The sequence below is a fragment of the Hemitrygon akajei genome, chromosome 2 (genome assembly GCF_048418815.1).
Source record: "Hemitrygon akajei chromosome 2, sHemAka1.3, whole genome shotgun sequence".
Lineage (NCBI taxonomy): Eukaryota > Metazoa > Chordata > Chondrichthyes > Myliobatiformes > Dasyatidae > Hemitrygon > Hemitrygon akajei.
Window position 1 is genome coordinate 149,309,483 of NC_133125.1, and position 24,256 is coordinate 149,333,738.

General features: G+C 43.4%; 1 protein-coding gene across 1 annotated transcript in view; it reads left to right on the plus strand.

Moving 5' to 3' along the window:
* LOC140721022 (nuclear factor 7, brain-like) overlaps positions 1-24,256 on the plus strand; it is an 85,179-nt gene that overhangs the window by 13,648 nt on the left and 47,275 nt on the right. Inside the window, exons 2-7 of the mRNA XM_073035895.1 lie at positions 3,793-4,246; positions 6,992-7,087; positions 9,218-9,451; positions 17,093-17,115; positions 17,867-17,982; positions 20,595-21,136. Coding sequence (XP_072891996.1) covers positions 3,833-4,246; positions 6,992-7,087; positions 9,218-9,451; positions 17,093-17,115; positions 17,867-17,982; positions 20,595-21,136 — 1,425 coding nt within the window. The 5' untranslated portion in view covers positions 3,793-3,832. The remainder of the gene's footprint in view (positions 1-3,792; positions 4,247-6,991; positions 7,088-9,217; positions 9,452-17,092; positions 17,116-17,866; positions 17,983-20,594; positions 21,137-24,256) is intronic.

Genomic DNA, 24,256 nt, shown 5'->3' on the forward strand with positions numbered 1-24,256 from the left:
GAGGCATAATATGAACAGGAATAGTCAACATGGCTTTGTGAATGGCAGGTCATGCATTATGAGCCTGATTGAATTTTTTGAGGATATGACTAAGCAGGTTGATAAAGGTGTAGTAGTGGATGTAGTGTACATGGATTTCAGCAAAGTATTTGGCAAGGTACCCCTTGCAAGGCTTATTGAGAAAGTAAGGAGGAATGGGAATCCAAGGGGACATTACTTTGTGGATCCACAAGTTGCTTGCCCACAGAAGGCAAACAGCGGTTGTAGAAGGGTCATATTCTGCGTGGAGGTTGGTGACCAGTGGTGTGCCTCAGCAATCTGTTCTGGGACCATTACTCTTTGTGATTTTTATAAGTGACCTGGATGAGGAAGTGGAGGGATGGGTTAGTAAGTTTGCTGATGACTCTAAGGTTGGAGGTGTTGTGGATAGTGTGGAGGGCTGTCAGAGGTTACAGCGGGACATTGATACGATGCAAAACTGAGCTGAGGAGTGGCCTATGGAGTTCAACCCAGATAAGTGTGAGATGGTTCATGATGGCAGAATATAGTATTAATGGTGAGACTCTTGGCAGTGTGGAGGATCAGAGGTATCTTGGGATCTGAGTCCATAGTACATGCAATGCTGCTGCGCAGGTTGACTCTGTGGTTAAGAAGGCATACGGTGCATTGGCCTTCATCAACCATGGGATTGTGTTTAAGATCCAAGAGGTAATGTTACAGCTGTATAAGACCTTGGTCAGACCCTACTTGGAGTACTGTGCTCAGTTCTGGTCGCCTCACTGTAGGAAGGATGTGGAAGCTATAGAAAGAGTGCAGAGAAGAATTACAAGGATGTTTCCTGGAATGGAGGAGCATGCCTTATGAGAATAGGTTGAGTGAACTCGGCCTTTTCTCCTCGGACTGATGGAGGATGAGAGGTGACCTGATGGAGGTGTATAGGATGATGAGAGGCATTGATCATTTGGATAGTCAGAGGCTTTTTCCCAAGGCTGAAATGGCTAACAAGAAAGGGCACAGTTTTAAGGTGCTTGGAAATAGGTACAGAGGAGATTTTGGGTAAGTTTTTTTATGCAGTGAATGGTGAGTGTGTGGAATGGGCTGCCAGCGATGGTGATGGAGGCGGATATTATAGTGTTTTTTAAGAAACTCCTGGATAGGAACATGGAGCTTAGAAAAATAGAGGGCTATTGGTAACCCTAGGTATTTTCTAAGGTAAGGACATTTTTGGCCTAGCTTTGTGGGTCAAAGGGCCTGTATTGTGCTGTAGGTTTTCTATGTTTCTATGAGATACAGCATGACCCTTCGAGATGTGCCACCTAGCAACCCTGGATTTAACCTTAGCCTAATTATATATAACCATATAACCATATAACAATCACAGCATGGAAACAGGCCATTCCGGCCCTCCTAGTCCATGCCGAACTCTTAATCTCACCTAGTCCCACCTACCCGCACTCAGCCCATAACCCACTCCTTTCCTGTCCATATACCTATCCAATTTTACCTTAAATGACACAACTGAACTGGCCTCTACTACTTCTACAGGAAGCTCATTCCACACAGCTATCACTCTCTGAGTAAAGAAATACCCCCTCGTGTTTCCCTTAAACTTTTGCCCCCTAACTCTCAAATCATGTCCTCTCGTTTGAATCTCCCCTACTCTCAATGGAAACAGCCTATTCACGTCAACTCTATCTATCCCTCTCAACATTTTAAAAACCTCGATCAAATCCCCCCTCAACCTTCTACGCTCCAATGAATAGAGACCTAACTTGTTCAACCTTTCTCTGTAACTTAAGTGCTGAAACCCAGGTAACATCCTAGTAAATCGTCTCTGCACTCTCTCTAATTTATTGATATCTTTCCTATAACTCGGTGACCAGAACTGTACACAACATGGACATGGACATGGACAATTTACAATGACCAGTTAACTTACAAACTGGTACATCTTTGGATAGTAGGAGAAAACCAGAGCACCTGGAGGAAACCCACACAGTCATGGGGAGAATGTGCAAATTCCTTACGGATAGTGGTAGGAATTTCTCTCTCCCAGTTTTTTTTGCTTGAAATATTGGCTTTGCTTGTCTTTCATTTGGTGCATCCATGTGAACCTAGATGCAATATTTTTGCTTTGCTTCAGAATTCCAGTATTTGCATTTTTATTAATATGTTCATGTTTTTCTGGTGACGTAGGCTGAGAAATTTAGAGGGAGATCTTCAACACCAACCAAACAGAGTTGACCTTAGCTTCATTGAATGCTCCATCTAGATGGATACTTAGAAACAAAAAAGCACATCACATCAACTGAATTTTAAACTTGTTTATTATTGTCACATAGTGAGGTACAATGAAGAGCTTTGCTTTGTATGTGTAACCCTCAGGTTTGGCTAACGGCGTTAATCCAGTGGAAGACGGCCTCCAGCTTGGCTAAGCTTGAGAAATCTTGTTTGGGTGGATGCTGTGTGATGTGTTCCCCTGTTACAAATCAGTACCATGAACAAACAGTACACAACATGCAATTAAATGATTTAGCTTTATAATTAATTTGACTATAGGGTTAGTAAAGAAAAAGGGCCCATTCTCATGAAACAGTCTAATGCGTAACATTGCAGCACACTGTTTTCCCATTTGTTTGTTCTCCCATCGATTTTCCCCCAGGCCTCGTCAACTCCGGACCCCATTCCAAGTCCGCTCCATCCTGCAGTCTACAATTTCTCCGTTCTGGCATCTTCTCTCTCCATCTTCCGCTGAACAAGAGACCGTGAAACCTTCTCTTGGACACACAAGAGAGAAAAGCACCTCCCCTCATTGGCCAGCACACATTCCAAAGCTCCCACTATTTCTAGTCATAACACAAATACTGAGCTACAGAGAAACCATTACATTAGCATTGAAACCTTTCACAGGTTGTTAAACATGATATTTGTAAAGATAACTTTATAGCATTGAGGTAGTACATGGTAAAACGATAAAATGCCCAACAGTGTTACAACTACAGAAAGCGCACACTGCAGGCGGAGTGTACGATGTAAGGTCATAATGAGGTTGTTTATGAGAGACTATTTCATTGTATAGTTTTATGACAATGGGATAGAAACTGTCCTTGAATCTGGTGTACAAGCTTTTAGACTTTATATCTTCTACTGATGTGAGGGAGAGAAGAGAATGCTGAGGGTGGGTGGAGTCTTTGATTATGTTGCCTGTGTTAACAAGGCAGCAAGATGTGTAGAGTAGACAGGGTCCAGGAAGTGCAGGATCTTTTCCATGATCTGTTGAGCTATGTCCACAATTCTCTGAATTTTCCACTGGTCAACTGCAAAGCAGTTGCTCTACCAAGCTGTGATACATCCAGATGGGATGCTCCTCTGGTGCATCTATGAAAATTGGTGGGGTCAAAGGGAGCATGCCGAATTTCTTTGTCCTCTGCAGGCACTACAGGCCATCTTGGCCTGTCTGTTTTCTTGGTTATCATATCTAAGTGATCAGAACACAAAGGCTATTGGTGATATTCTGAGATTGAGGTTTTCCACCCTTGTGAGCTCAGTGTCATTGATTCAAACAGGATTTTGTGCATTGCCTCCCCCTTCCTGAAGTCAATGAGTAGCTCATCTGTTCAGACATGAAATGTTGTTGTCATGACACCATGCCATGCCATGAGGCTCTCAATCTGACATATTGTTACTTGAGATTCAGCTATCTATGGTGGTGTCATCTGTTGAAGCAATTGTGGGTGTTTAAAAAGTAAGTATCACTTCATCATTAAATAAGGATTATTTTTATTTCTGCAGATTTTTAGGGACAATAGTTGACAAGACTCGCCTTTAGAAAATGGCTGCTCCTTCACCTCTCGGTAGACTCTTCAGTGAGGTGACCTGCTCCATCTGTTTGGACTTCTTCCAGGAGCCGGTCACTCTGGAATGTGAGCACAATTTCTGCCGGCTGTGCATCTCACGGAGCTGGGAGCAGGGCGAAGCCTTCTACTCCTGCCCTGAGTGCAGGAAAGTATTCAGGGAGAGGAGGCTGAAACCCAACCGGCTGTTGGCCAACATCGTGGAAGGCGTGAAGGAGCTGAAACCAGAGCCCCGCTGGGGGAGCCCCACCTTCTACTGTCAGAGGCACGAGGAGAAGCACAAGCTCTTCTGTCTGGGGTGCCAGGGTCTACTCTGTGTGGTATGCTCATGCTCCAGTGAACACAGTGGTCACAGAGTCATCCCCATCGAGGAGGCTTCCGTCATGTACAGAGTAAGTGGGTTGTCATTCTGCAAGGACTGAGGGGGATGCCTCATGAAGAGGGGTGTTACGCACAAGGTAGGTGGAATGCGGTTTGGAAGGAAATAAACTGGAGGCATTGGAATAAACAGCTGGTAGGAAGTGGTAAGGTTGGTAAGTAGTGGGATGTGAAGTGTCTTTGAGGGAATATTGTCTTCACATTTTTCACCTTCATAACCCATCCTCCAGCTGAGTGATTGAGCAAAGACATGCCGGATGGAGTAAATGCACCATTAGCCAAAACAGAAAAGTAGGTCACTTTAAATGGTGGTAAGTGTTGTTCTGGAAGGGGCCAAGGTTTTCATGGATTCTTACTATTATACTGAATGCCAGCAAAGTGTAGACAAGCTTGCAGTATGCCGCCTTTACCAGCATATCTACTTGAGTGGCCACTTTGATGCCTGAGCCTCAATCTCTCTCCTAAGGGTCCTGCATTTTGGTGAGAATGTTCTCTATCTATTTGACCTCCCAAAGAGCAACCACTCACACTTATCCAGATTAATCTCCACCTGCCACTTTTCTGCCCATAATTACAATGGATCTATGTCCTACTGTAACTTTTGACAACCATCTTTGCTATCCACAGTTCCCCAATGCCTAGCAGTTGAAGGGATGTGGATAACCAAAGCAGGGTCTAAGAGGGCAGATATGAGAGTTACTGGTTCTGGAGGTGAATAGTGAGAGATATGGATCTGGTGTAAGCAGGATGTGGCAATGTGCCAGGGCTGGGTATTCCTGGGAAAGATGGAGATAATGGAAAGAATATGAATGTACTGAGTAGGATGAAATACAGGAAGGGTGTGAATATACAGATAGAATGTAAGGCGGTCAGGAAGCTGAGATATAGTGTGGACAAAGACATAACTACAAAATAAATAGCCCCTCATTTAAAACTGAGAAGCATAGAAATTTCTGCTCTCAGTGGTAAATCTCTTGAACTCTCAGCCTTGAGGATACTGGAAGCCAGACTGTTAAATATATATGAAATACAGATAGACTAATAATTGAAAGATCAATCCATTAATGGGTTGGAGGAACTGGCATGAATCAACCATGATTATGTTGAATGGTGTCACAGATTTAAGAGGCCTACTCCTATATTCTTGTGTTCTTGGACACCTGTGGTAAAGCATAGTTAGAGCCAAGTGAAAGGAATGAAACGGTTTTTAAAAGAGGAACGTTTAATGGCTCTGGGTCTGTACTTCCTGGAATTCAGAAGGATGAGGGGAGATCTCATTGAAACTTTTTGAATGTTGAAAAGCCTAGACAGATTAGAGGTGGAATGGATGTTTCCCATGGTGGGAGAGTCTACAACAAGAGGGCACAGGTTCAGGACAGAAAGGCGTCCTTTCAAAACAGAGATGTGAAGAAATTCCTTTAGCCAAAGGGTGGTGAATTTGTTGCCACATGCTGTTGTGGAGGCCAGGTCGTTGGGTATTTTTAAAGCCGAGATTGATAGGTTCTTGATAGGACATGGCATCAAAGGTTACGGGGAGAAGGCCAGGAACTGGGTTGAGGAGGAGAAAAAAAGGATCGGCCATGATTGAATGGCGGAGCATGCTTGATGGGCCAGATGGCCTAATTCTTATGTGTTACGAACCCCGTAACTGGGTATCTTACCAGCAAAGATAGGAGTATCCGTTGAAGTCTAATGATACTATTTTTAACAGTATTTATTAGTAAAAATACACAAAAATAATATCAATGCAAATATACAGATAATATACGACATCAATACTAAACCTAAAAGTGCGGGTATAATAATAATCAATAAGAAATAAGCTCTATCGTTGTCTAGGGGGATAATGAATTCTCCAATGGAAATATAAAGTTCAGTTCGGTTCATGCAGGCTGCGGTAATTGCTGATCACTGTGTTGCAATTGTTGGAGAGAGAGAGAGTAACTTGCTGACTTTCCTTTTACGATCTTGATCCGTCGATGCATTGTTTTTGTGGCCATTCACGTATGACCCCTCCGTCTTTTAGCTAGACTGTTCCGTGGAGGACTCGTCACCCAGGCAAGGATGGACACACACACAAGCCCCCACCGGTCTCGTGGCGGCTCTCCTAGTGCGTCTGAGGGGTGTTCCCCAGACCCTACTTTTATCCCCACTCATGGGGTCTCAGATGTCAGTCAGGTTGGGATGATGCAATCCCTCAACCAGACCACTCGGGTTGCCCCCTGAGGAGTTTCAGTGAATAGAACAGTACTCAATACACGATTCCTTCTCCAAGAGACAATAGCAGTAATCTCTCTCTTTGTCAATAGGAGACATTCCAACCTGTGCTGTGCCCTTCTCTCATAAATTTGTATGAGCTGTTTATCTCTCTCATTTCCTTTGATAACAGCATCGGAATAGTAGCGATTTGCGATTCTCCAAGGGGGGGGGGGCATTGGCGATTCGGTACCCTTCTGCCCATCAGAGTTGCTCCTCATTCGTAACATATGGTTTTATGGTCACATCCAAAGACAAAATGAGGAGAAATTGCTGTCACATCCCATGCCTTCACATTACTTGGTGTCTTTCTGAACTGTGGTTTAATCTGGCAACCGGCTAAAGATTAAACACTGTAAACTTTAGTTCACTTTCTCATTCATTGACAGAATCAGTTCTGCTAAGTATTTGTGGCATACTGGTTGTGGATATTTTGTGTTAGTGACTTAACCTGCTCAGTAACATGTTAGTATCAGAACTAAAACAGTACATCATTTCTCCAGGAAATGTTGGAAAAAGCCAAAGATTTTCTCCATGCCCAAAGAGAGCAGGCAAGTCAACGTCAAAGCCAGCAAGAAGCAAAGATTTCCAAAATCAAGGTGAGCATCAATCCCTTGCACCAGGTGTTGTATTCCTTGGCTCTCGGGGTACAAAAGGTTTGTACAATTGTTTCTGTATCGATTATGCACTCCTGAATTCGGAGAAACAAGAGGTGATCTTTGTGAAAGGTATAAAACTTTCATGGGAGTGATACAGAGTTCATGTTTCCCCTATCTTATATATTTAGAACTCGAGGTCGCAGCCTCAGAATAAAAGGCCGGTTATTAAGGATAGGCACATAGAGAAATCTGGAGACACAAGAAATAACCAGTGCTGCAATCTGGTGCAAAAAAAATTGCTGAAGGAGCTCAGTAGGTCAAGCAGAATCTAAAAGTAAAAGTCTTGATTACTGTCATGTGCAGAAGTACAGGTAAGCCCAGATGCAATGGAAAAACTTGCCTACACTTCTACGTACAGCAGCTTCACAGGCACATAGCATCAGATAAGCAGCATTTCCAAGGGGAAAAAAAAACATGTAGATGTTGCAGAAACATAGTTAGAAAAATGTTAAGCAGAAAACTAAACCTAATTTAAAGAATGAAAGATTAGATTGTTTTGCATCAAATCAACAAGGATTATGTTGCAACTTCTCTTGCGCCGACAAAGCATGCTCACAGACTACTAATTCGAACTATTGCCATACTTATTTGGAATGTCAGGGGCAACTGGAACACCCTTAAGAAATCCACATGGTCACAGGAGAACCTACAAATTCTTTACAGATGCTGGTGAAAACTGATTTCTGATGGACAATTACTGGTGCTGTAAAGTGATTACACTAACTGCTACACCACTGTGTGGCACTTAATACAGTCTGATCGAGTGTAGTGATTAGAATTACTTCAAGTTGTTTCAAGAACTGACTGGTTGAGAGGAAATTGATTTTCCTGAACCGGTGGTGTAGGACTTCAGGCCTTTTATACCTCCTGCCCGATGGTAGCTGCAATTGAGAAGGTGTAACTGGAACATTCACCAGTCTATGTTGGGGGATTGGCAATGGAGAGAGTAGCCTTAAATTCCTGAGTGTTGACATTTTGGAGTGACCTGTCCTGGGCCCAGCACATACATGCAATCATAAGGAATGTGCATCAGCTCCAGTTAAGCAGCTTTTTTTTCTTTTTTTTTACAGGGTTAAAGTTTGGCATGTCACCGAACAAACTCGTACAGATATACTGTTGACTGTACCTTGACTGCTTGCCTCATGATCTAGTTTGTCAGTTCAAATGTTCAGGAATGTAAGAAGCTGCAATGGGTAATGTACTCAGCCCAATATATAACAGGCACATCCCTCCCTGCCATCAGTAGAATGTCATATCGGCAAGAGGGGTTGCCTCAAGAAAGCAACATCTTATCCTCAAAGATTTGCACCAGCGGGTCTTGTCATCAATGGAGAGAAGTTGGCAGTTGATGTTTTGAGTCTAGGCCATTCATCTGGACTGAAAGATAAGGGGGGGTGGGTCGACAGCATCAAGTGGTGAAAGGAGAGGCTGGGCCAACCGTATGCAAGTGATAGGTAAGGAGAGGTGATGAGCAGATTGAAAAGGGAAGAGTGGAGGTTGTGACAGAGGATATGTAGTGAAAAGGGTTGTGGATGATATTAAGTAATACGAAATGAAGGTGGAGTGCAGAACCAAATAAGGGAGGTTGGGTTATTGGGTGGGAACAGTAGGGGAGGGGAACCAGTAGGAGCAGTTGAACAGAAATGATTCATCAGCAGCGACAAATTCTTCTATCAGTAACAATTAGGAACTAATACAGTCTTATTGTACTGTAGTAGTATTGGTGGTATTCCTATTTGTTCTGTATTTCATTTAAATCCATAATGTATTACTTAATTAAACAGTAGCTTATCTTTATTATACTTTTAACTATTTCCATGAAACTTCAGCTATTTGAGGCACCTGTTTAATTGGGCCAAAATGTACTGGTCCTGAAGTGTCCCAATTAACCATTATCCACTGTAATTTTTAATGGATTTTCTTTGTTGCATTATGACAACAGACCATAGCAAATTCCTAATACATGTAGATGTAAGCAATCAGTTTCATTTGAAGCTATCTTTGGCTTTGTGAGGGTGATGCTGAAAGTCGGTTACAGTGAAATGTATTGAGGTTGTTATTTCTGTGCAGGAGAAAGGTGAATTGCTAAAGGAGCAGGTTAAGGCTGATTTGGCCGGCATCTATCAGTTTCTCGATGAGAAGAAGCGGGAGCTTGAGGCAAAGATCGATGAGGAGGTCTGCAAGACAATTCACCCCTTGCAAGAGGACCTGCTGAAGATCTGCCAGGGTGCCTCCGCGATTGAGCAAACATATCAAGATACGCAAGTACAACTGAGCTTCATAGAGCCGCAGGAGCTGCTTCAGGTGAGTGGTAAAAGGCAGTCCACCTGCCATGCGATAGACCTCAACTCTGTTCTTTATTTTAAGCATGTTCTGAGTCAATTTCTCTGGATTATATATTAAAAAATCAAGTTTGCATTAAAATGCTCCTCCTGATCTTGACACATTCCCTGAGTCAACTTTTCAGCAATTAATGACTTTAAATGTGATCAGAAGGGAGTGCAGTAGCCATCAATTTGTGCACAACAATATCTTGATCAGTTAATTAATGTTCAACATGGCATGTCTGACATTGTGATTTTGCCTACCTCAAAGATGTCTCATTCGCAAGACCAGTATCTCTGACAGTACAGCTGGCCCTTGTCATCTTTTGATCTCTGCTGGGCTTTACTAAAGCTGGAACCACAGTGTCTGGACTGAGTGCTTCTTGCTGTGACTTGGGGCCTGTCTGCTGAGTGCAATCCCTGGCGGGCTGCGTTTCCTTTTGTCTCAGGGATTTTCTCAAGTCCTGAAATCGGACAATTTCCCATGCTGCTACCCAGCAATGTTTACATTCCCCTTAATACTTTCAGTTTGAAGTAGTGACTGAGGTGCCTCTATGCAATAATGAGCAGACATCCTACACTGATAACCCACACCCATCAATGGCTGTCAGAGACACCAGCGAATTCGGGTGCTGGAATCCGGAGCAACAATGCTGATGGAGCTCATTAGATGTGGAGTGGCATGTGTTTGGGGAGAGTACGTTCTCAACATTTCAGGAAGAACCTCTGCATCATCAGAAAGTGGAGAAGACAGGGAGTGGAATAAATAGGAGAGAGGGGTGAGACGGGCCAGAGTTGACTGGTGAACTGGGGAGGGCCGAAGACGTCCAGTGGTGTTCCTGCCTGATATTAGATTAGTTTCAGGAAGCTATAAAGTAATAGAGCATGGAAGTTGTGCCCTCCCCCTCTCTCCTTTTCCATTCCCTAGTCTGGCTCCCCACTTCTCTTTTCCTCATCTGCCTATAAACTCCCTCTGGTGCTCCTGCTAATTCCATTTCTCATATAGTCCTCTCCTATCTGATGTTCCTTCAGCTTTTCCTCTTCCCCCTCCCAACCTCTCGCAATCCTTCCCTCCTCCACTCACCTGGCTTCATCCCCTCCCCCATTACCTTGTTCTGGCTTCTTACCCATTCCTTTCCAGTCTTGATAAAGGGTTTCGGCTTGAAATGTTAATACTTTGTTTTTCCATAGATGCTGCTTAATCTGAGTTCCTCCTGCATTTTGTGTCTGTTTCCAAACTGCCATCAAACTAGTTCCTTATTTGGCCCATACTCCTTTAAGTCACCCCCTCCCCATTCATGTGCATATCCAACTGTCTTTATGCTATTTATCTGGTACCTACCTTAAAGTAGCTTGTTCCATATAAACTTCACTCTCAGTGCGGATAAATTGTGCATCAAGTTTGCTTTAAGTCTTTCACCTCTGATCTAAACCTATGCCCGATAGATTTAATTCTACTTCCCTGGGAAAAAGACAGTGCATTCACCTGAACTGTATATCTTATCATCTACAGTACAAGGAATAAAGTGCTAGCCTGTCCAGCTCATTCCATTTGTTCTATTAGAAATCCCTTGTGAGACAAATTCTCAGATGAAAGACCATTGCACCAGAGGTGAGGACCAAGAAGCTATGGTCAAGGGAGGTGGAAGAGTACTTACAGTACTGCTTTGAGTCAGTGGCTTGACAATTTTCAGGGATCAATCTTGGGATCTGAATGAATACACCACTATTGTCACTGACATCATGAAGATCCGTGTGGACGAGTATTAACCTTTGAGAATGTACCGGACTTACCCAAACCAAAAGCCATGAATGAATCAAGAGATTTGTAGTCTGCTGATGGCTGGATCTGCGTCATTCAAGACCAGTAATCCACAACTATACAAGCCGTCTCGGTACAAACTACAAAAGGCTATTTTAAGAGCAAAAAAAACACAATTCTGATTTAAGTTAGAGGAGGAATTGGAATTACGTCAGCTCTTGCAGGGTTTGTAGGTCTCTACTTCCTACAAGGCAAAATCTAATGTGAATGGCTGTGATGTTTCACTCCTAGATGAGCTCAATGACTTTTATATATGCTTTGAGATGGAGAATGAAACTACACTTGTGCAAATCCCTGCAGCATTTGGTGACCCTGTGATCTGTCTGAGAGCCTGATATCAGAAAATCTTTAATGAGGGTGAACCCTTCTAACACAAGGCCCTGATGGTGTACCTGGTAGGACACTGAAAAACTGTCAACCGACTTGTGAGTGCATTCAAGGATTTATTTGATCTCTCACGGCTTCATTCAGAGGTTCCAACCCACTTCAAAAGGTCAACCAGGTACCAGAAAGAGCAGAGTGAGCTACCTTAAAAGAGTATCATCCAGTTGCTTTCATATCTATTGTGATGAAATGTTGTGAGAGGTTGGTCATGTTCATGGCCAGAATTAACTTCTCACTAAGCATGGACTTGGGCCTGCTGCAATTTGCCTTTCACCACAATAGGTCTACAAAGGATGCAATCTCATTGGCTCATCATGTGTCTTGGAATTACCTGGACAATAGTAATATCTAAGTCAGTCTACTCTTTATTGATTACAGCTCGGTATTCAACACCATCGTGCTCTGAATATTAATCAAGAGGCTCCAAAACCGGGGCCTGTGTACATCCCTCTGCAACTGGATCCTTAACATCCTTATTGGGAGACCACATTCAGTGCAGATCGGAAATAGCACAGCATCTTTGCTGTCAATCAACATCAGTGAACCACAAGGATGCATGCTTAGACCAGTGTTTTATTTTATGTACACACACAGCTGTAATGAGGCACAGCTCAAATGTCATCTTTAAATTTGTTGATGACATATTATTGGCTGAATCTCATATGGACAAGGAGGTGCACTGAATGTCATTAAGACCAAGGAATTGATTGCAGACCAGGAACGGGAAATCGAGGGAACGTACCAGGGTGAGCAGTTTCAAGTTCCTGGGTGTCAACATTTCTAAAGTTCTTTCCACATATTCATTCAATTAGAGAGAAGGCACAACTATATTTAATTAGGCGTTTGTGGAGGTTTGATATGTCACTACAGGCTCATGCAAATTTCTACATGTGTACCATGGAAAGCATTCTAACTGGTTGCATCACTGTCTATTGTTACGTACCCCGTAACTGGGTGTCTAACCAGCAGAGAAAGAAGAATCCGTTGGAGTCTGGTGGTACCAAACTAAAGATGTTTATAAATAAAAATAAGCAAAACCATATCAATAATGCAAATATACATATAAAACCAGTTAGCAGTAATAAACCTAAAAGGGTAGAAATAATAATAATAAGCAAGCTCTATCGATGTCTAGGGGTAAATGAATTGTCATAGAATATAAAGTTCAGTTCATGAGTGCTGATGTAGTTATGGTTATTGTAATCGTTAGAGAGAGAGAGAGAGAGAGCGAGTGAGCGAGATGTAACAGCTACAGTCAGGCAAACCTTCCTTTGCTTTCTTAATCCGTCGTATCTTTGTGGTCACTCAGTTATGACCTCTCCGTCCTTCTGCTAGACCGTTCTTCTGTGGTGGACATCACTCTGGCATGAGTGGACACACACACAAGTCCCCACCGGCCCTGCTTTTACACTGATAGCCTTAATGACCGACCTCCTGGTTCGGTCTTCGAAGCCCCCACCTTTCTTGTGGGTTCCAACACTCAATCAGTGTCCACTGGCGTGTCTGGAGGGTGTCTCTCCAGATCTGACTTTTTATCCCTACTAACGGGGACTCAGCTATCTATCACTCCTGAATGACTGTGTCCATCAAATAAGGCCACTCCTTCAGTCCACTGAGGAATGTTTATGAGCAAACTATTGTCCTTGCAGTGAAACAGTAAATAATTCAAAAAAGGAGTCACAATACAGTTAATCAGCAAACTCCCTCTCTCTTATCTGTCGCAGATGTTCTTGCCTGTTTTTTTGTCTCTTTCTCATGGTCAGCATAGCAACAGTAATAGTTCGTGGTTCTCGGGGGGGGGGGGGGATGGTTAACTTCACCCCATTGTCCATCAGGTCTGTTCATCAATCATAACACTATGGAGAGGTATAGAAGGCCCAAAGCACAAGATCGGAAAAAGCTGCAAAAAGTTTCAAACAAAGCCAGCTCTATATGGGCACAAGCCTCACAGCATCGAGAACGTCTTCAAAAGGCGATGACTCAAAAAGTTGGCATTGTCATAATGACCTCCATCACCCAGGAAATGCCCTCTTCTTATTGCTACCACCAAGGAGAAGATGGAAGAGCCTGAAGATATACACTCAACATTTTAAGAACCGCTTCTTCCCCACTGATAGCAGAAATCTGATTGGATAATGAGCCCGTGTGCACTACTAGTTTAATTTTATATAAAATATTCTTAATGTAATTTATGTCTTTTATTATGTTTTGCAATACAGTACTGCTACAAAACAACATATTTCCTGATATATGCCAGTGATATTAAACTTGATTCTGAAAAGGACCTAACATCTCCCCAAAGTTAATATGGGGCAGCATAGAATTGCAGTGGGTAGAACCACTCCCTCCGAGCTCCAGGGACCTAGCATCCCTGATGACTTCTGTGACTGTGGAGTTTGCACCTTCTCCCTGTGACTATGTGGGTTCCCTAGGGGTGTTTTGGTTGCCTTCCACATCGCATAGATGTGCAGTCAACTAGCCCCAATAAATTACCCTTGCTGTGTGGTGACTGGAAGAATCAGGGAAGAATTGTTTAGAACGTGGGGAGAATTAAAAATTAATATATGTTTATTGTAAATTTGTGGTTGATGGTCACACAGAATTGATGAGCTGAAGGGTCTGTTCTATACTGTATGACCCCAGAGCTGTACTCTCTGTGGTGCTTTTTCACCTTTTCCTTGTTTTATAGATCCATACAGCAGGAAATTAGGTCCTTGAGCAGATGAGTCTGTGCTAACCAATGCCCTTTTACAAATACTCATACTAGATTAATACCATTTTATTCTCCCCATGTTCAGATCAACTGCATCAGATTCTACCGCCCACTACACACAGGATGCAACTCAAAGCATCCAGCTAACCTATTGTCTCACAAGCTGTTGAGATGTGGGAAGAAAATTGAGCAACCTGTTTGGAAACTCAGTGGTCATGGAGAATGTGCAAACTCACTATAGATAGAACCCAAGGTTGGAGTGGAACTACCATTATAACTGATGCAGTACCCTGACCAGCCACACCATTGACCCAGCTGTACCTCAGTTAATCATCTTTCATCGCTTTGCAATAGGTAGCAAGCTATGCTGACAGAAAAAGACAGACAGACAGATATACTTTATTGATCCTGAGGGAAATTGGGTTTCGTTACAGTCGCACCAACCAACAATGGTGTAGAAATGTAGCAATATAAATACCATACATAATTAAATAATAATAAGTTAATCATGCCAAGTGCAAATTAGCCAGGACCAGCCTATTGGCTCAGGGTGTCTGACACTCTGAGGGAGGAGTTGTAAAGTTTGATGGCCACAGGCAGGAATGACTTCCTATGACACTCAGTGTTACATCTCGGTGGAATGAGTCTCTGGCTGAATGTACTCCTGTGCCTAACCAGTACATTATGGAGTGGTTGGGAGACATTGTCCAAGATGGCATGCAACTTGGACAGCATCCTCTTTTCAGACACCACCATCAGAGAGTTCAGTTCCACCCCCACAACATCACTGGCCTTACGAATGAGTTTGTTAATTCTGTTGGTGTCTGCTACCCTCAACCTGCTGCCCCAGCACACAACGGCAAACATGATGGCACTGGCCACCACAGACTCTTAGAACATCCTCAGCATCATCCAGCAGATGTTAAAGGACCTCGGTCTCCTCAGGAAATGGAGACGGCTCTGACTCTTCTTATAGACAGCCTCAGTGTTCTTTGTCCAATCCAGTTTATTGTCAATTGGTATCCCCAGATATTTGTAATCCTCCACCATGTCCACACTGACCCCTTGGATAGAAGCAGGGGTCACCAGTGCCTTTGCCCTCCTCGAGTCCATTACCAGCTCCTTAGTCTTTTTCACAATAAGTTGCAGATGATTCTGCTCGCACCATGTGACAAAGTTTCCCATCGTAGCCCTGTACTCAGCCTCATCTCCCTTGCTGATGTATCCAACTATGGCAGAGTCATCAGAAAACTTCTTAAGATGGCAAGACTCTGTGCAGTAGTTGAAGTCCGAGGTGTAGATGGTGAAGAGAAAGGCAAGGGTTCTGCCTAAAGTAACATTAACTGTAATTGATTGTGAACGTTGAGTGCTGCAGTAAGCCAGTTAGGAGCAAAGAGCAGATTTTGCTCCATCAATCAGGGCACAGTTCTTAATTGACCTCTGGGAAATTGTTCTGATGGTGAATGCAAGATCTTTAATTGTAATACAGGATGTAAATGCTAGGGGTTTTGTGCATGTTATAAGGGGCAACATGTGCATTAATGGCTGTATAAAAGCACACAAACACAGCAATACATGAACTTAACAGGAATGGAATATCTACAAAAGGCTGCTTATAATAATTTGTTTCTGTGTGTACATATACGTTTGAAAATTCTGTCAAATTCTGTCCTGGTCCATTTTATTTTCTGTTGGGTGGTGGGCATAAGTAACACAAGCAAGTGTAGGCTATTCAGCCCTCGAGCCTGATCTCCTAGTCAAAAAGATAATGGCTAATCAAGTTTTGGCTTCTGCCTTGCTTATGTTCCCTTCATAACTTGTGAGTCCCCTAGACTTTAAATATCTATCAATCAATCAATGTCTGCCCTGGTAGATCCAAGAATTCTATCTCTGCTGAGCTCTGATGTGAAATATTGCAATGAATAATGAAGGATAGTATAATGGGCTTTCAGAGATTGGTTCAATTATTGTGTGTGTTGCTGATGTGTGCCTCTGGTCTCACTGCAAAAAGGAAAAACCCTTGGGCTTTTCCCCTGAAAATTCAAGGTATTCCTGAATCGTGAGTTACTGACATTATTGACTGGGAAAACTTTTCATAAGTTGGTCTTGGGCACAAATGACATAGAAATGAGATCTTGGTTTTCTGAAGGAATTTAGTTGAGCTTTAGACATATCACTGACAACTCTCCTCACTGACACCCCCCACTTTTTTTTTCAGGGACCCTTGCTCCAATTTGGTTTGCTTTTGCCCCCTTAATGCTGCAGAGGGCTGTAGACTTCACTCCATCACATTGGCTAGTGGCTCCAAGGTCCCGGAAGATTTCCAACACAGGTCATAGATCCAATGATGCACGCTTGCACACATTACACATACTCCACATGAAGTGCTCTCTATTTTTCACGAGTCCGCGAGATTTGGATGGCCTCCCACAAACTAGGGTGCTTCCCTTAGCTTAATTTCCTGTTCACTTTGGGGCACTCTTTCGACACCTGATCCTGACTCGGCCCCATGACCGTTCATTATTCATTCTCTCCTCATTCCTCACATTCCCATCACCCATGTGAATAAACTTTGATTTTTTTAAGTATCTCTACATGGAAATCCCACCATCAGTTTATTCTTCATGTCATAAATACTCTATTCTGTTTATGAGTTGAATGATCCTTTGGTGAGCAATAAAACTTTGTTTTTAACTTTTTAGGATATCAAGCAGCTGTTGGACAGGTACGTGGCTTCTGTTGTGTTTTGCACGTGGCTTTTTTAATTCACATTGGTGGATGTGCAGGAAAGATCTCAGCTCTTTGAGGGCCCTCCACATTCACTCCTCAATCTGCTTGATAGAGATGCCCTCATCGTGGGTCAGATCCCTATTTATTATTAGCCAGACCCTTGTGGACCACGAAGGACTCCCATTTCCGTTTGTTTGATAGTGACTGTTGAGCATATGTAACATAATCAGAGGTTCACTTCGTAGTAAGCTGCAAGCCCAATCTCCTAGAGGTTTGAGGAAAGAATCCATTCTGACACTCCTGCAGAATGACATGTTAAACCAAGGTCTTGTCTGTCCATGTGTAAGATCCCACAGCAAAGTCTTCACCAGTATTTATAACTTAACCACTCTCCAAAGTCTGGATTATCACATTTAATGGCACCTAACTGTGAACAGTTTGGCTGCTACAGTTCCTGGAGTCCTCGGAAATGATTGGGCCCAGCAATAAAGACTGTAGAATATATTTATAAGAATTATTACTCTCTTATTTTGTTTGAGCACATTTTGAGTTTGGCAGGTGGTTTTGACTGATTACTTCCTCCTTTCAACCTTGCTATCTGAATTTCTGTAGAGGAAGTGGCCATAGTGTTGGCAGGCTATATGGTTTCAAGACTCAGATTCAAGACAAGTGTGGATAAGTTTGTGTTACCTTGTTTCTGTATAGCTTCCTTACTGTCATAAAAACTCAACCCTCCTGTATTCTAGGTGCAAGCAGAATCACGTCGCACCAGCGGATATTCCCACTGACCTCCACATTGACTCTATCATCACACCTTTCCGCTATATTAAGATCTGGGATGAAATTAAAGTACTTGTGCCGGGTAAGTGGTTGGGCTTTGAGAGGTGGTTAATGGTGGGTGGTGATGGTGAGGGCAAACTGTTATTTTATCCTTGGCATGGGGGTTTATGATGAGCCGTGACCCAGTGAAAGCATGTGTATCCTTGGGAAATTTTACATTAATATTTGTGGGAGAAGCCAGAGAATGATCGTAGTGGAGTACTGCGGGGATCAGTGCTGGGTCTGTTGTTGTTTGTCATCTATATTAGTGAGATGGATGAGCATGTGGTTAACTGGATCAGAATATTTGCAGATGACACCAAGATTGGTGGTGGAGTGGACAGCTATCAGAGCTTGCAGTGAGATCTGGACCAGCTGGAAAAATGAGCTGATAAATAGCAGATAGAATTTAATTCAGACAAGTGAGGTGTTGAACTTCGGTTGGACCAAGCAGGGTAGGTCTTGCACAGTAAACAGTAGGGCACTGAGGAGTGCTGTAGAACAAAGGGATCTTGGAATACAGGTCCGTAATTGATTGAAAGTGGTGTCATAAGTAGATAAGGTCTTTGAAGAAAGCTTTTGACACTTTGGCCTTCATAAATCAAAATATTGAGAACAGGATATGGAATGTTACGTTGAAGTTGTACAAGATGCTGGTGAGTATTGTGTGCAGTTTTGGTCATCTACCTACAGGGCCTTTTTGCTGCTGTACTTTTGTATGACTCTGTCCTGCTTCAGATGCTGGACTAATGTGTGTTGGTGGCAGAAGCAAGGGAGTGAGTGCATTCAGAGACAGAGAATGCCAATTAAATTTGTCTTGGATGGTGAAATCACAATAGAAGGTCCCGGAAATACACCGCTGGTCAGGCAACATCTAGAGAGAAACAGTTAATGTTTTAGGGAAAAGTTGGGAAACAAAAGTAAAATTGATTAGGGTCACACTTAGTTGAGAGAACAAGGGGGGTGGCTGTGTAGGATGGAGTTAGAAGTTACATTTGCTGACGATGACATGTAAAGGAAGATAGTGAAGGTTTTATTATTCACCGATCTGTCTGGGTGATTCAAATAAGAATGATGAAGAATATGTCTGCAACTGTGAGATATATTTAACAAAAATGGTGGCAAAATTATGAAATATAACAATGCTGGGAATATGCCCTAGATCAGGCTGCATATGATGGACTAACCTGAAATTAACTAGAAACAGTGGCGATCTGAAATAATTGAATTGAACGGTAAGCAGAAAGGGCTGCAATGTGCCCAGATGGGAGATGAGAAGGAGGGAGTAATCCTGGAAATCTCGCAGAAAATATTCAGACCCTTTGAAATCCCATGGCACCAGGTCAAACATGAGGGAAACCTTTATGTTTATTATCTACCTAAGTTTCTTGGCTACATCAAACACTGTCAGCTCACTGTCGATAGGCCATATGACACTGTATCCAGTTCTGGCCACCATACTGTGGGAGCCACCTAAAGGTCATTGAGAGGAGATAGAGCATATTTACTTGAATAGTTCTGCGATGAGAGATTTTTGCTATAATGCTTATTTGGAGAAGTTTGCCTGATTTCCTAGGAACAAGAATTGGGGAGGGGATTTGAATGAAATGTTAGGGTAGAATTGGGTATATTGACAATGAATAGAAACAAGGTAATGGACAGACTCTGGACGAGAAACTCACCAAGCAGCACAGATGGCCATTCAGCCCAATGCCCATGCCAGTTGTGATGCCTATTCACACAAATCCCATTTCCCTACATTGGGCCCACATTCCCTTCCTTTACTATCCCAGTACAAATGCCTCTTATAACATTGCAATTGTACCTGCCTCCACCACCTCCTCTAACAGTTCATTCCCAAGTAGTCACCACCCTCTGTGTGTGGGGTGGGGTGGGGAACCTGGTGTTTAAATCTCCTTTCAATGTCTTCCCACTCATCTTAAACCTGTTTTAGACACCAGTACCAAGAAAAAATATTTTGGAAAAACTAGTCTACCTCTGCTTTGCATAATTGTACCAACTTCTCTACCCTCCACACTCAGCCTTCGATGTTCCAGTAGGAACAAACCCAGCCTGTCCAGTCTTTGTAAATGAGCCTTCCATTCCACGCAACATCCGAGTATCCTGGTACCTATCACCTGACAGCTCTTCTTGCACCCCTTCCTGACACCTGTGTGTACTGGCTGTCTCCCCTTCCATCTTTTTCTGAAGGGTCTCAGCCCAAAATGTCAACGGGTCCCTTTCCCTCCACAGATGCTCCCTGGCTCAGAGTCCTTCAGTAAGTTATTCGTTACACTGTGAATGGTTAAATGTTGGGAGTATTGGGTATAGAGTTGAGGGGTTGGGGAGGGGCGAAATTGGGGAATTATAATTTTACGCTCCGTGACTTCTCTAATGGTGGACAGCGAAGGTCTCGGATTATTGGGAAATAGAGTGGGAAAGGATGTTATATTCAATGACGGAACTGTGAGGGTCTCGGGTGATGGAGTGAGGTTCCAGAGCTACACACTGAGCTGTGCATTATTGGTGAGTCAGTGGGTGGGTGCTCTCTAGTAACAAGATGGGGAGTGGCGGAAATGGGTGGTATCCCACTGCTGCATTCTGAGCTGCTCAGTGATGGATAGTCTTTACTGACTGAGCCCCTGTACCTTTCAGCCCGAGAGTCCCTGAGGCTGGATGCCAGGACTGCGCACCCCCGGCTCGTCCTCACTGAGGACCTCTGCAGCGTGGTGGACAGCGGGAAACGGCGGGAGTGCACACTGGGCCCACAGCGCTTCGACTACTGGCTGTGCGTGCTGGCCACCAGCAGATTCCAGTCAGGGAGGCACTACTGGGATGTGGAGTTGGGGGGCAATAACTCCTGCGTCCTCGGGGTGGCTAGCGAGTCAGCCAACCGGCTGATTAATGGTCCACTCATGCCAAAGGAGGGCTACTGGGTGCTGGAGTTGATCAAAGGGAACTTGGTCAACCTGGACGGGCTGGGTGCCCGCAGCCTCCCCCTTCGCCACCAGCCACGTGCCATCCGGGTTTACCTGGACTATGAGGAAGGTCAGCTTTCCTTCTACGACGCCGACAACCTGTGCCACCTCTACACCTTGCGGGACAGCTTCACACAGAAGCTCTTCCCACTCTTTAACCCCCACAACAAGAAGGAAGGCATCTGCGAGCCACTCAGGCTGCGTAACCACGTGCCGTGCTGAGGTTGACTTTCCTGGGGTGTGGGTGTGGTGGTGGTATCTGTTCATATGGAGCAACTCTGCCCTGTGATGAGTAAACAAAACCTGGGATTTTTGTTTGGTGTCTTCACTTTTGGCGTTGAGTATTGAAAATGCTGCTGACAATTAACTAGAAACCAATGTCTGACAGGTTTTCGGAATGTTTCTTCAGCTAGGATGACCAGCTGAGGCCCTGCAGCAGTTCACCACAGTAATGGACACAAGCTGATGCTGTTCCATTCCATTCCTAATGATAAGGATTGTAAGATTTTATGGAGCTGGGGAGGAGTGGGTTGCTGGTGAGGAAGGGCTGTGCATATGGTGGGCTTCATGGGTCACTGCCACTGTCTGGTATAACTGGGTCTTCAGGTACAAAGTGAGATTGAAACCAGAGGCTATGCTTGACACCATGCCTCAGTATCGTGGCTGGCTAGGAGTGTTTCTGAGGTGAGTGGACTGTTGTAGGACCTCAGAAAGCGTGGCCAAGGCAGGTTATGTTGAGGTGAGGAGTTGGGGAGTGTGGTTCTTGCAAAGATCAATAAAGTTTTCCTGGCAAATAATCAGTGCGTATCTCTACATCCATCCATTATGGCTGCCATTCTGAAATTTCTTCCCTCATGCTACTCAGCTTTTCATTAGAACATACGGAACAGATACAGGAACAAGCCTTTCAGCCACAACGTCTGTGCTGAATTTCATTCCAGATAAAACCATGTTCCTTCTGCCTACTCATGACCTATATCCCTCCAATATCTCTGTATTCATGTGCCTATCTAACAGCCTATTAAATCCCACTATTGTATCTACATCCAATACTACCTTAGGCACCTATCACTGCTTAAAAAAAAATCTTGCCAGCACATCTTTAAAATTACGCCATCTCACTTTCAATGCATGTCATCCAGGGCTTGAAATTTTTTACCCTGGCAATGAGATCCTACTGTCTATTTATGCCACTCATTTTATGAACTTCTATCAGGCCTCTCCATAGGTTAGTGCAGCACATGATCTTTGGTCCATGATGTCTCTGTAATTGAAATTATGTTGATTTAAAGATTACCCTCCATTCCCTGCCTGTTCCATGTGCCTGTCTAAATCACTCCTTAACATTGCTATCATACCTACTTCCACTACACCCACCCACCTCCCAGAAGTGCATTCAGGCACTCACCATTTTGTTTAAAATAAAAAGTCATTACCTTCAAAATCACCATTAAACATTTCTTCTCCCCTCCACCCCCAACTTAATCTATGTCCTTTAGCTGTCCAGATTACCCCGGTGATTCCCTTCCTTTTATCCCTGTATTTTGTCAGGTCACTAGTATTTTCAATTACTTTTCATAGATCTATTCATCTTCCAATATGACAGTTCTGCCTTTGTTTTCTTAATCTGTCTCATCATTCTTCTGTGTGACCAGTCCAGTACAAACCCACTGTTCCCAGCTTCACCTTTCCTGTATTTACCAAACTAACTTATATCCACCAGAATCTGAGAAAACTCTTAAGATTGGAAGGTCCGTGGTTGAGTTGGAATATTCTCCACTGCCTGGATGTGTGCATCTTCAATAGCACAAGCTTTTTACAGGACACAGAAGTCCAGTTAGATGAAACCTTATCCACTTCTGTCAAATGCTGTCATGTAACGATAGCCTCTACAGAAAGAATAATAGGCAACCAAGACTACCAAATCTAAATGCTGCAGTGTAGCATTGTTTCAGATTTGCACTGAAATAACTGTGGTTCCAACTAACAGAGACAGAGAGAAGGCATGGGAACAGGCCCTTGGTCTTGACTAGTCCGTACTGAGGGAAGACATGCATTTGTGTTTGGAGGCTGACAGTTGGTTAAACACATCAGAATACAACAGTAATAGGTCGTTTTCTTCATCATGCCCTTGTGATTTCCAGAAAATGATTGCTGAACATTTAACCGTGCAACGCTCAGCAGGAACACATTGTATGAGAGTCATAGGGCACAGACACAGGCTCTAACACCCAAATTGACTATGCCAAACATTGTGTATGCCAGAGTTAGTCCATTAGCCTGCATTTGGTTGATAAACTTTTAAAAGTTTATATCCCTGCATATGTTTAAATACCAGCTGGTGTGCAGTGACATCAGTGCCGGTCTCCGGAGCAAAGGTTCTCAACTTTGAATCCAGTCGGGCCACTCCCAGACACGCTTTCCATCCATGCCGGGTTGAGTGTTGAGCTCATAACTCGGCCTCATTAAAAAAACAACAACTCTGTGCTGTGAGAAGGACGTGGGGGACCACTCACTGAATCTTTCCTCCAAGACAACCACTTGAAAAAATAAGTGGTCACCGAGGCTCTGGCAGAGTATGTATGGCACACAAAAAAAAGTTTAAATTTGTAATGGCACCCACCTCTACTACTACTTTGGCATCTCATTCCATATACCCACCAGCTTGCCCCTCTGGGCTACTTGAAATCCTTCCTCTTGGAAAAGGACTGTGACAACAAAATCACCCCTCAGAAAATAATCCCAGCCTATTCAGTCTCTCCTTGCAAGTCAAGCCCTCAGTTTCAGCAACATCCTTGTGAATCTTTTCTGCATCCTGGCTACTTAATTACATCCATACATCATGTGGTGATTGGTGCAGTCTCACCTATATCTTCAACAGCTGCAACATGACATCCCTGTACTCAATACCTGTCTGCTGAAGGGAAGTGTGCCTTATGCCTTCTTCATTACTCTATTTACCCATGTCACCACTTTCATTGAGAAATATATACATACCCACAGTACTTGTAGCCCTGAACCTCTGTATTCTACAGCACTTTCCAGGGCCCTGTTGATCTCTGAGGAATTCAGCATCAGATGAGCTGAAGAAAAAGATTTTTCTGTAGATGCATGATGGAAATATAGTGGATTCCAGTTAATTGAGCCATTGGTTAATTAGGGCAGCATGCTTCTTTGGAACAGCTCTTGATCCAAAACTCATCAAAAGAATAGTCAGGATTCCTTCATTTATTTGGGATACTACGGTTTAACTGGGGCTAGACTTGCGAAACAATTTATAACTAGTGTCAGACACGTAATTTGTGTGGCCATTAGACACTACTGAGCTTGCTGCAGACA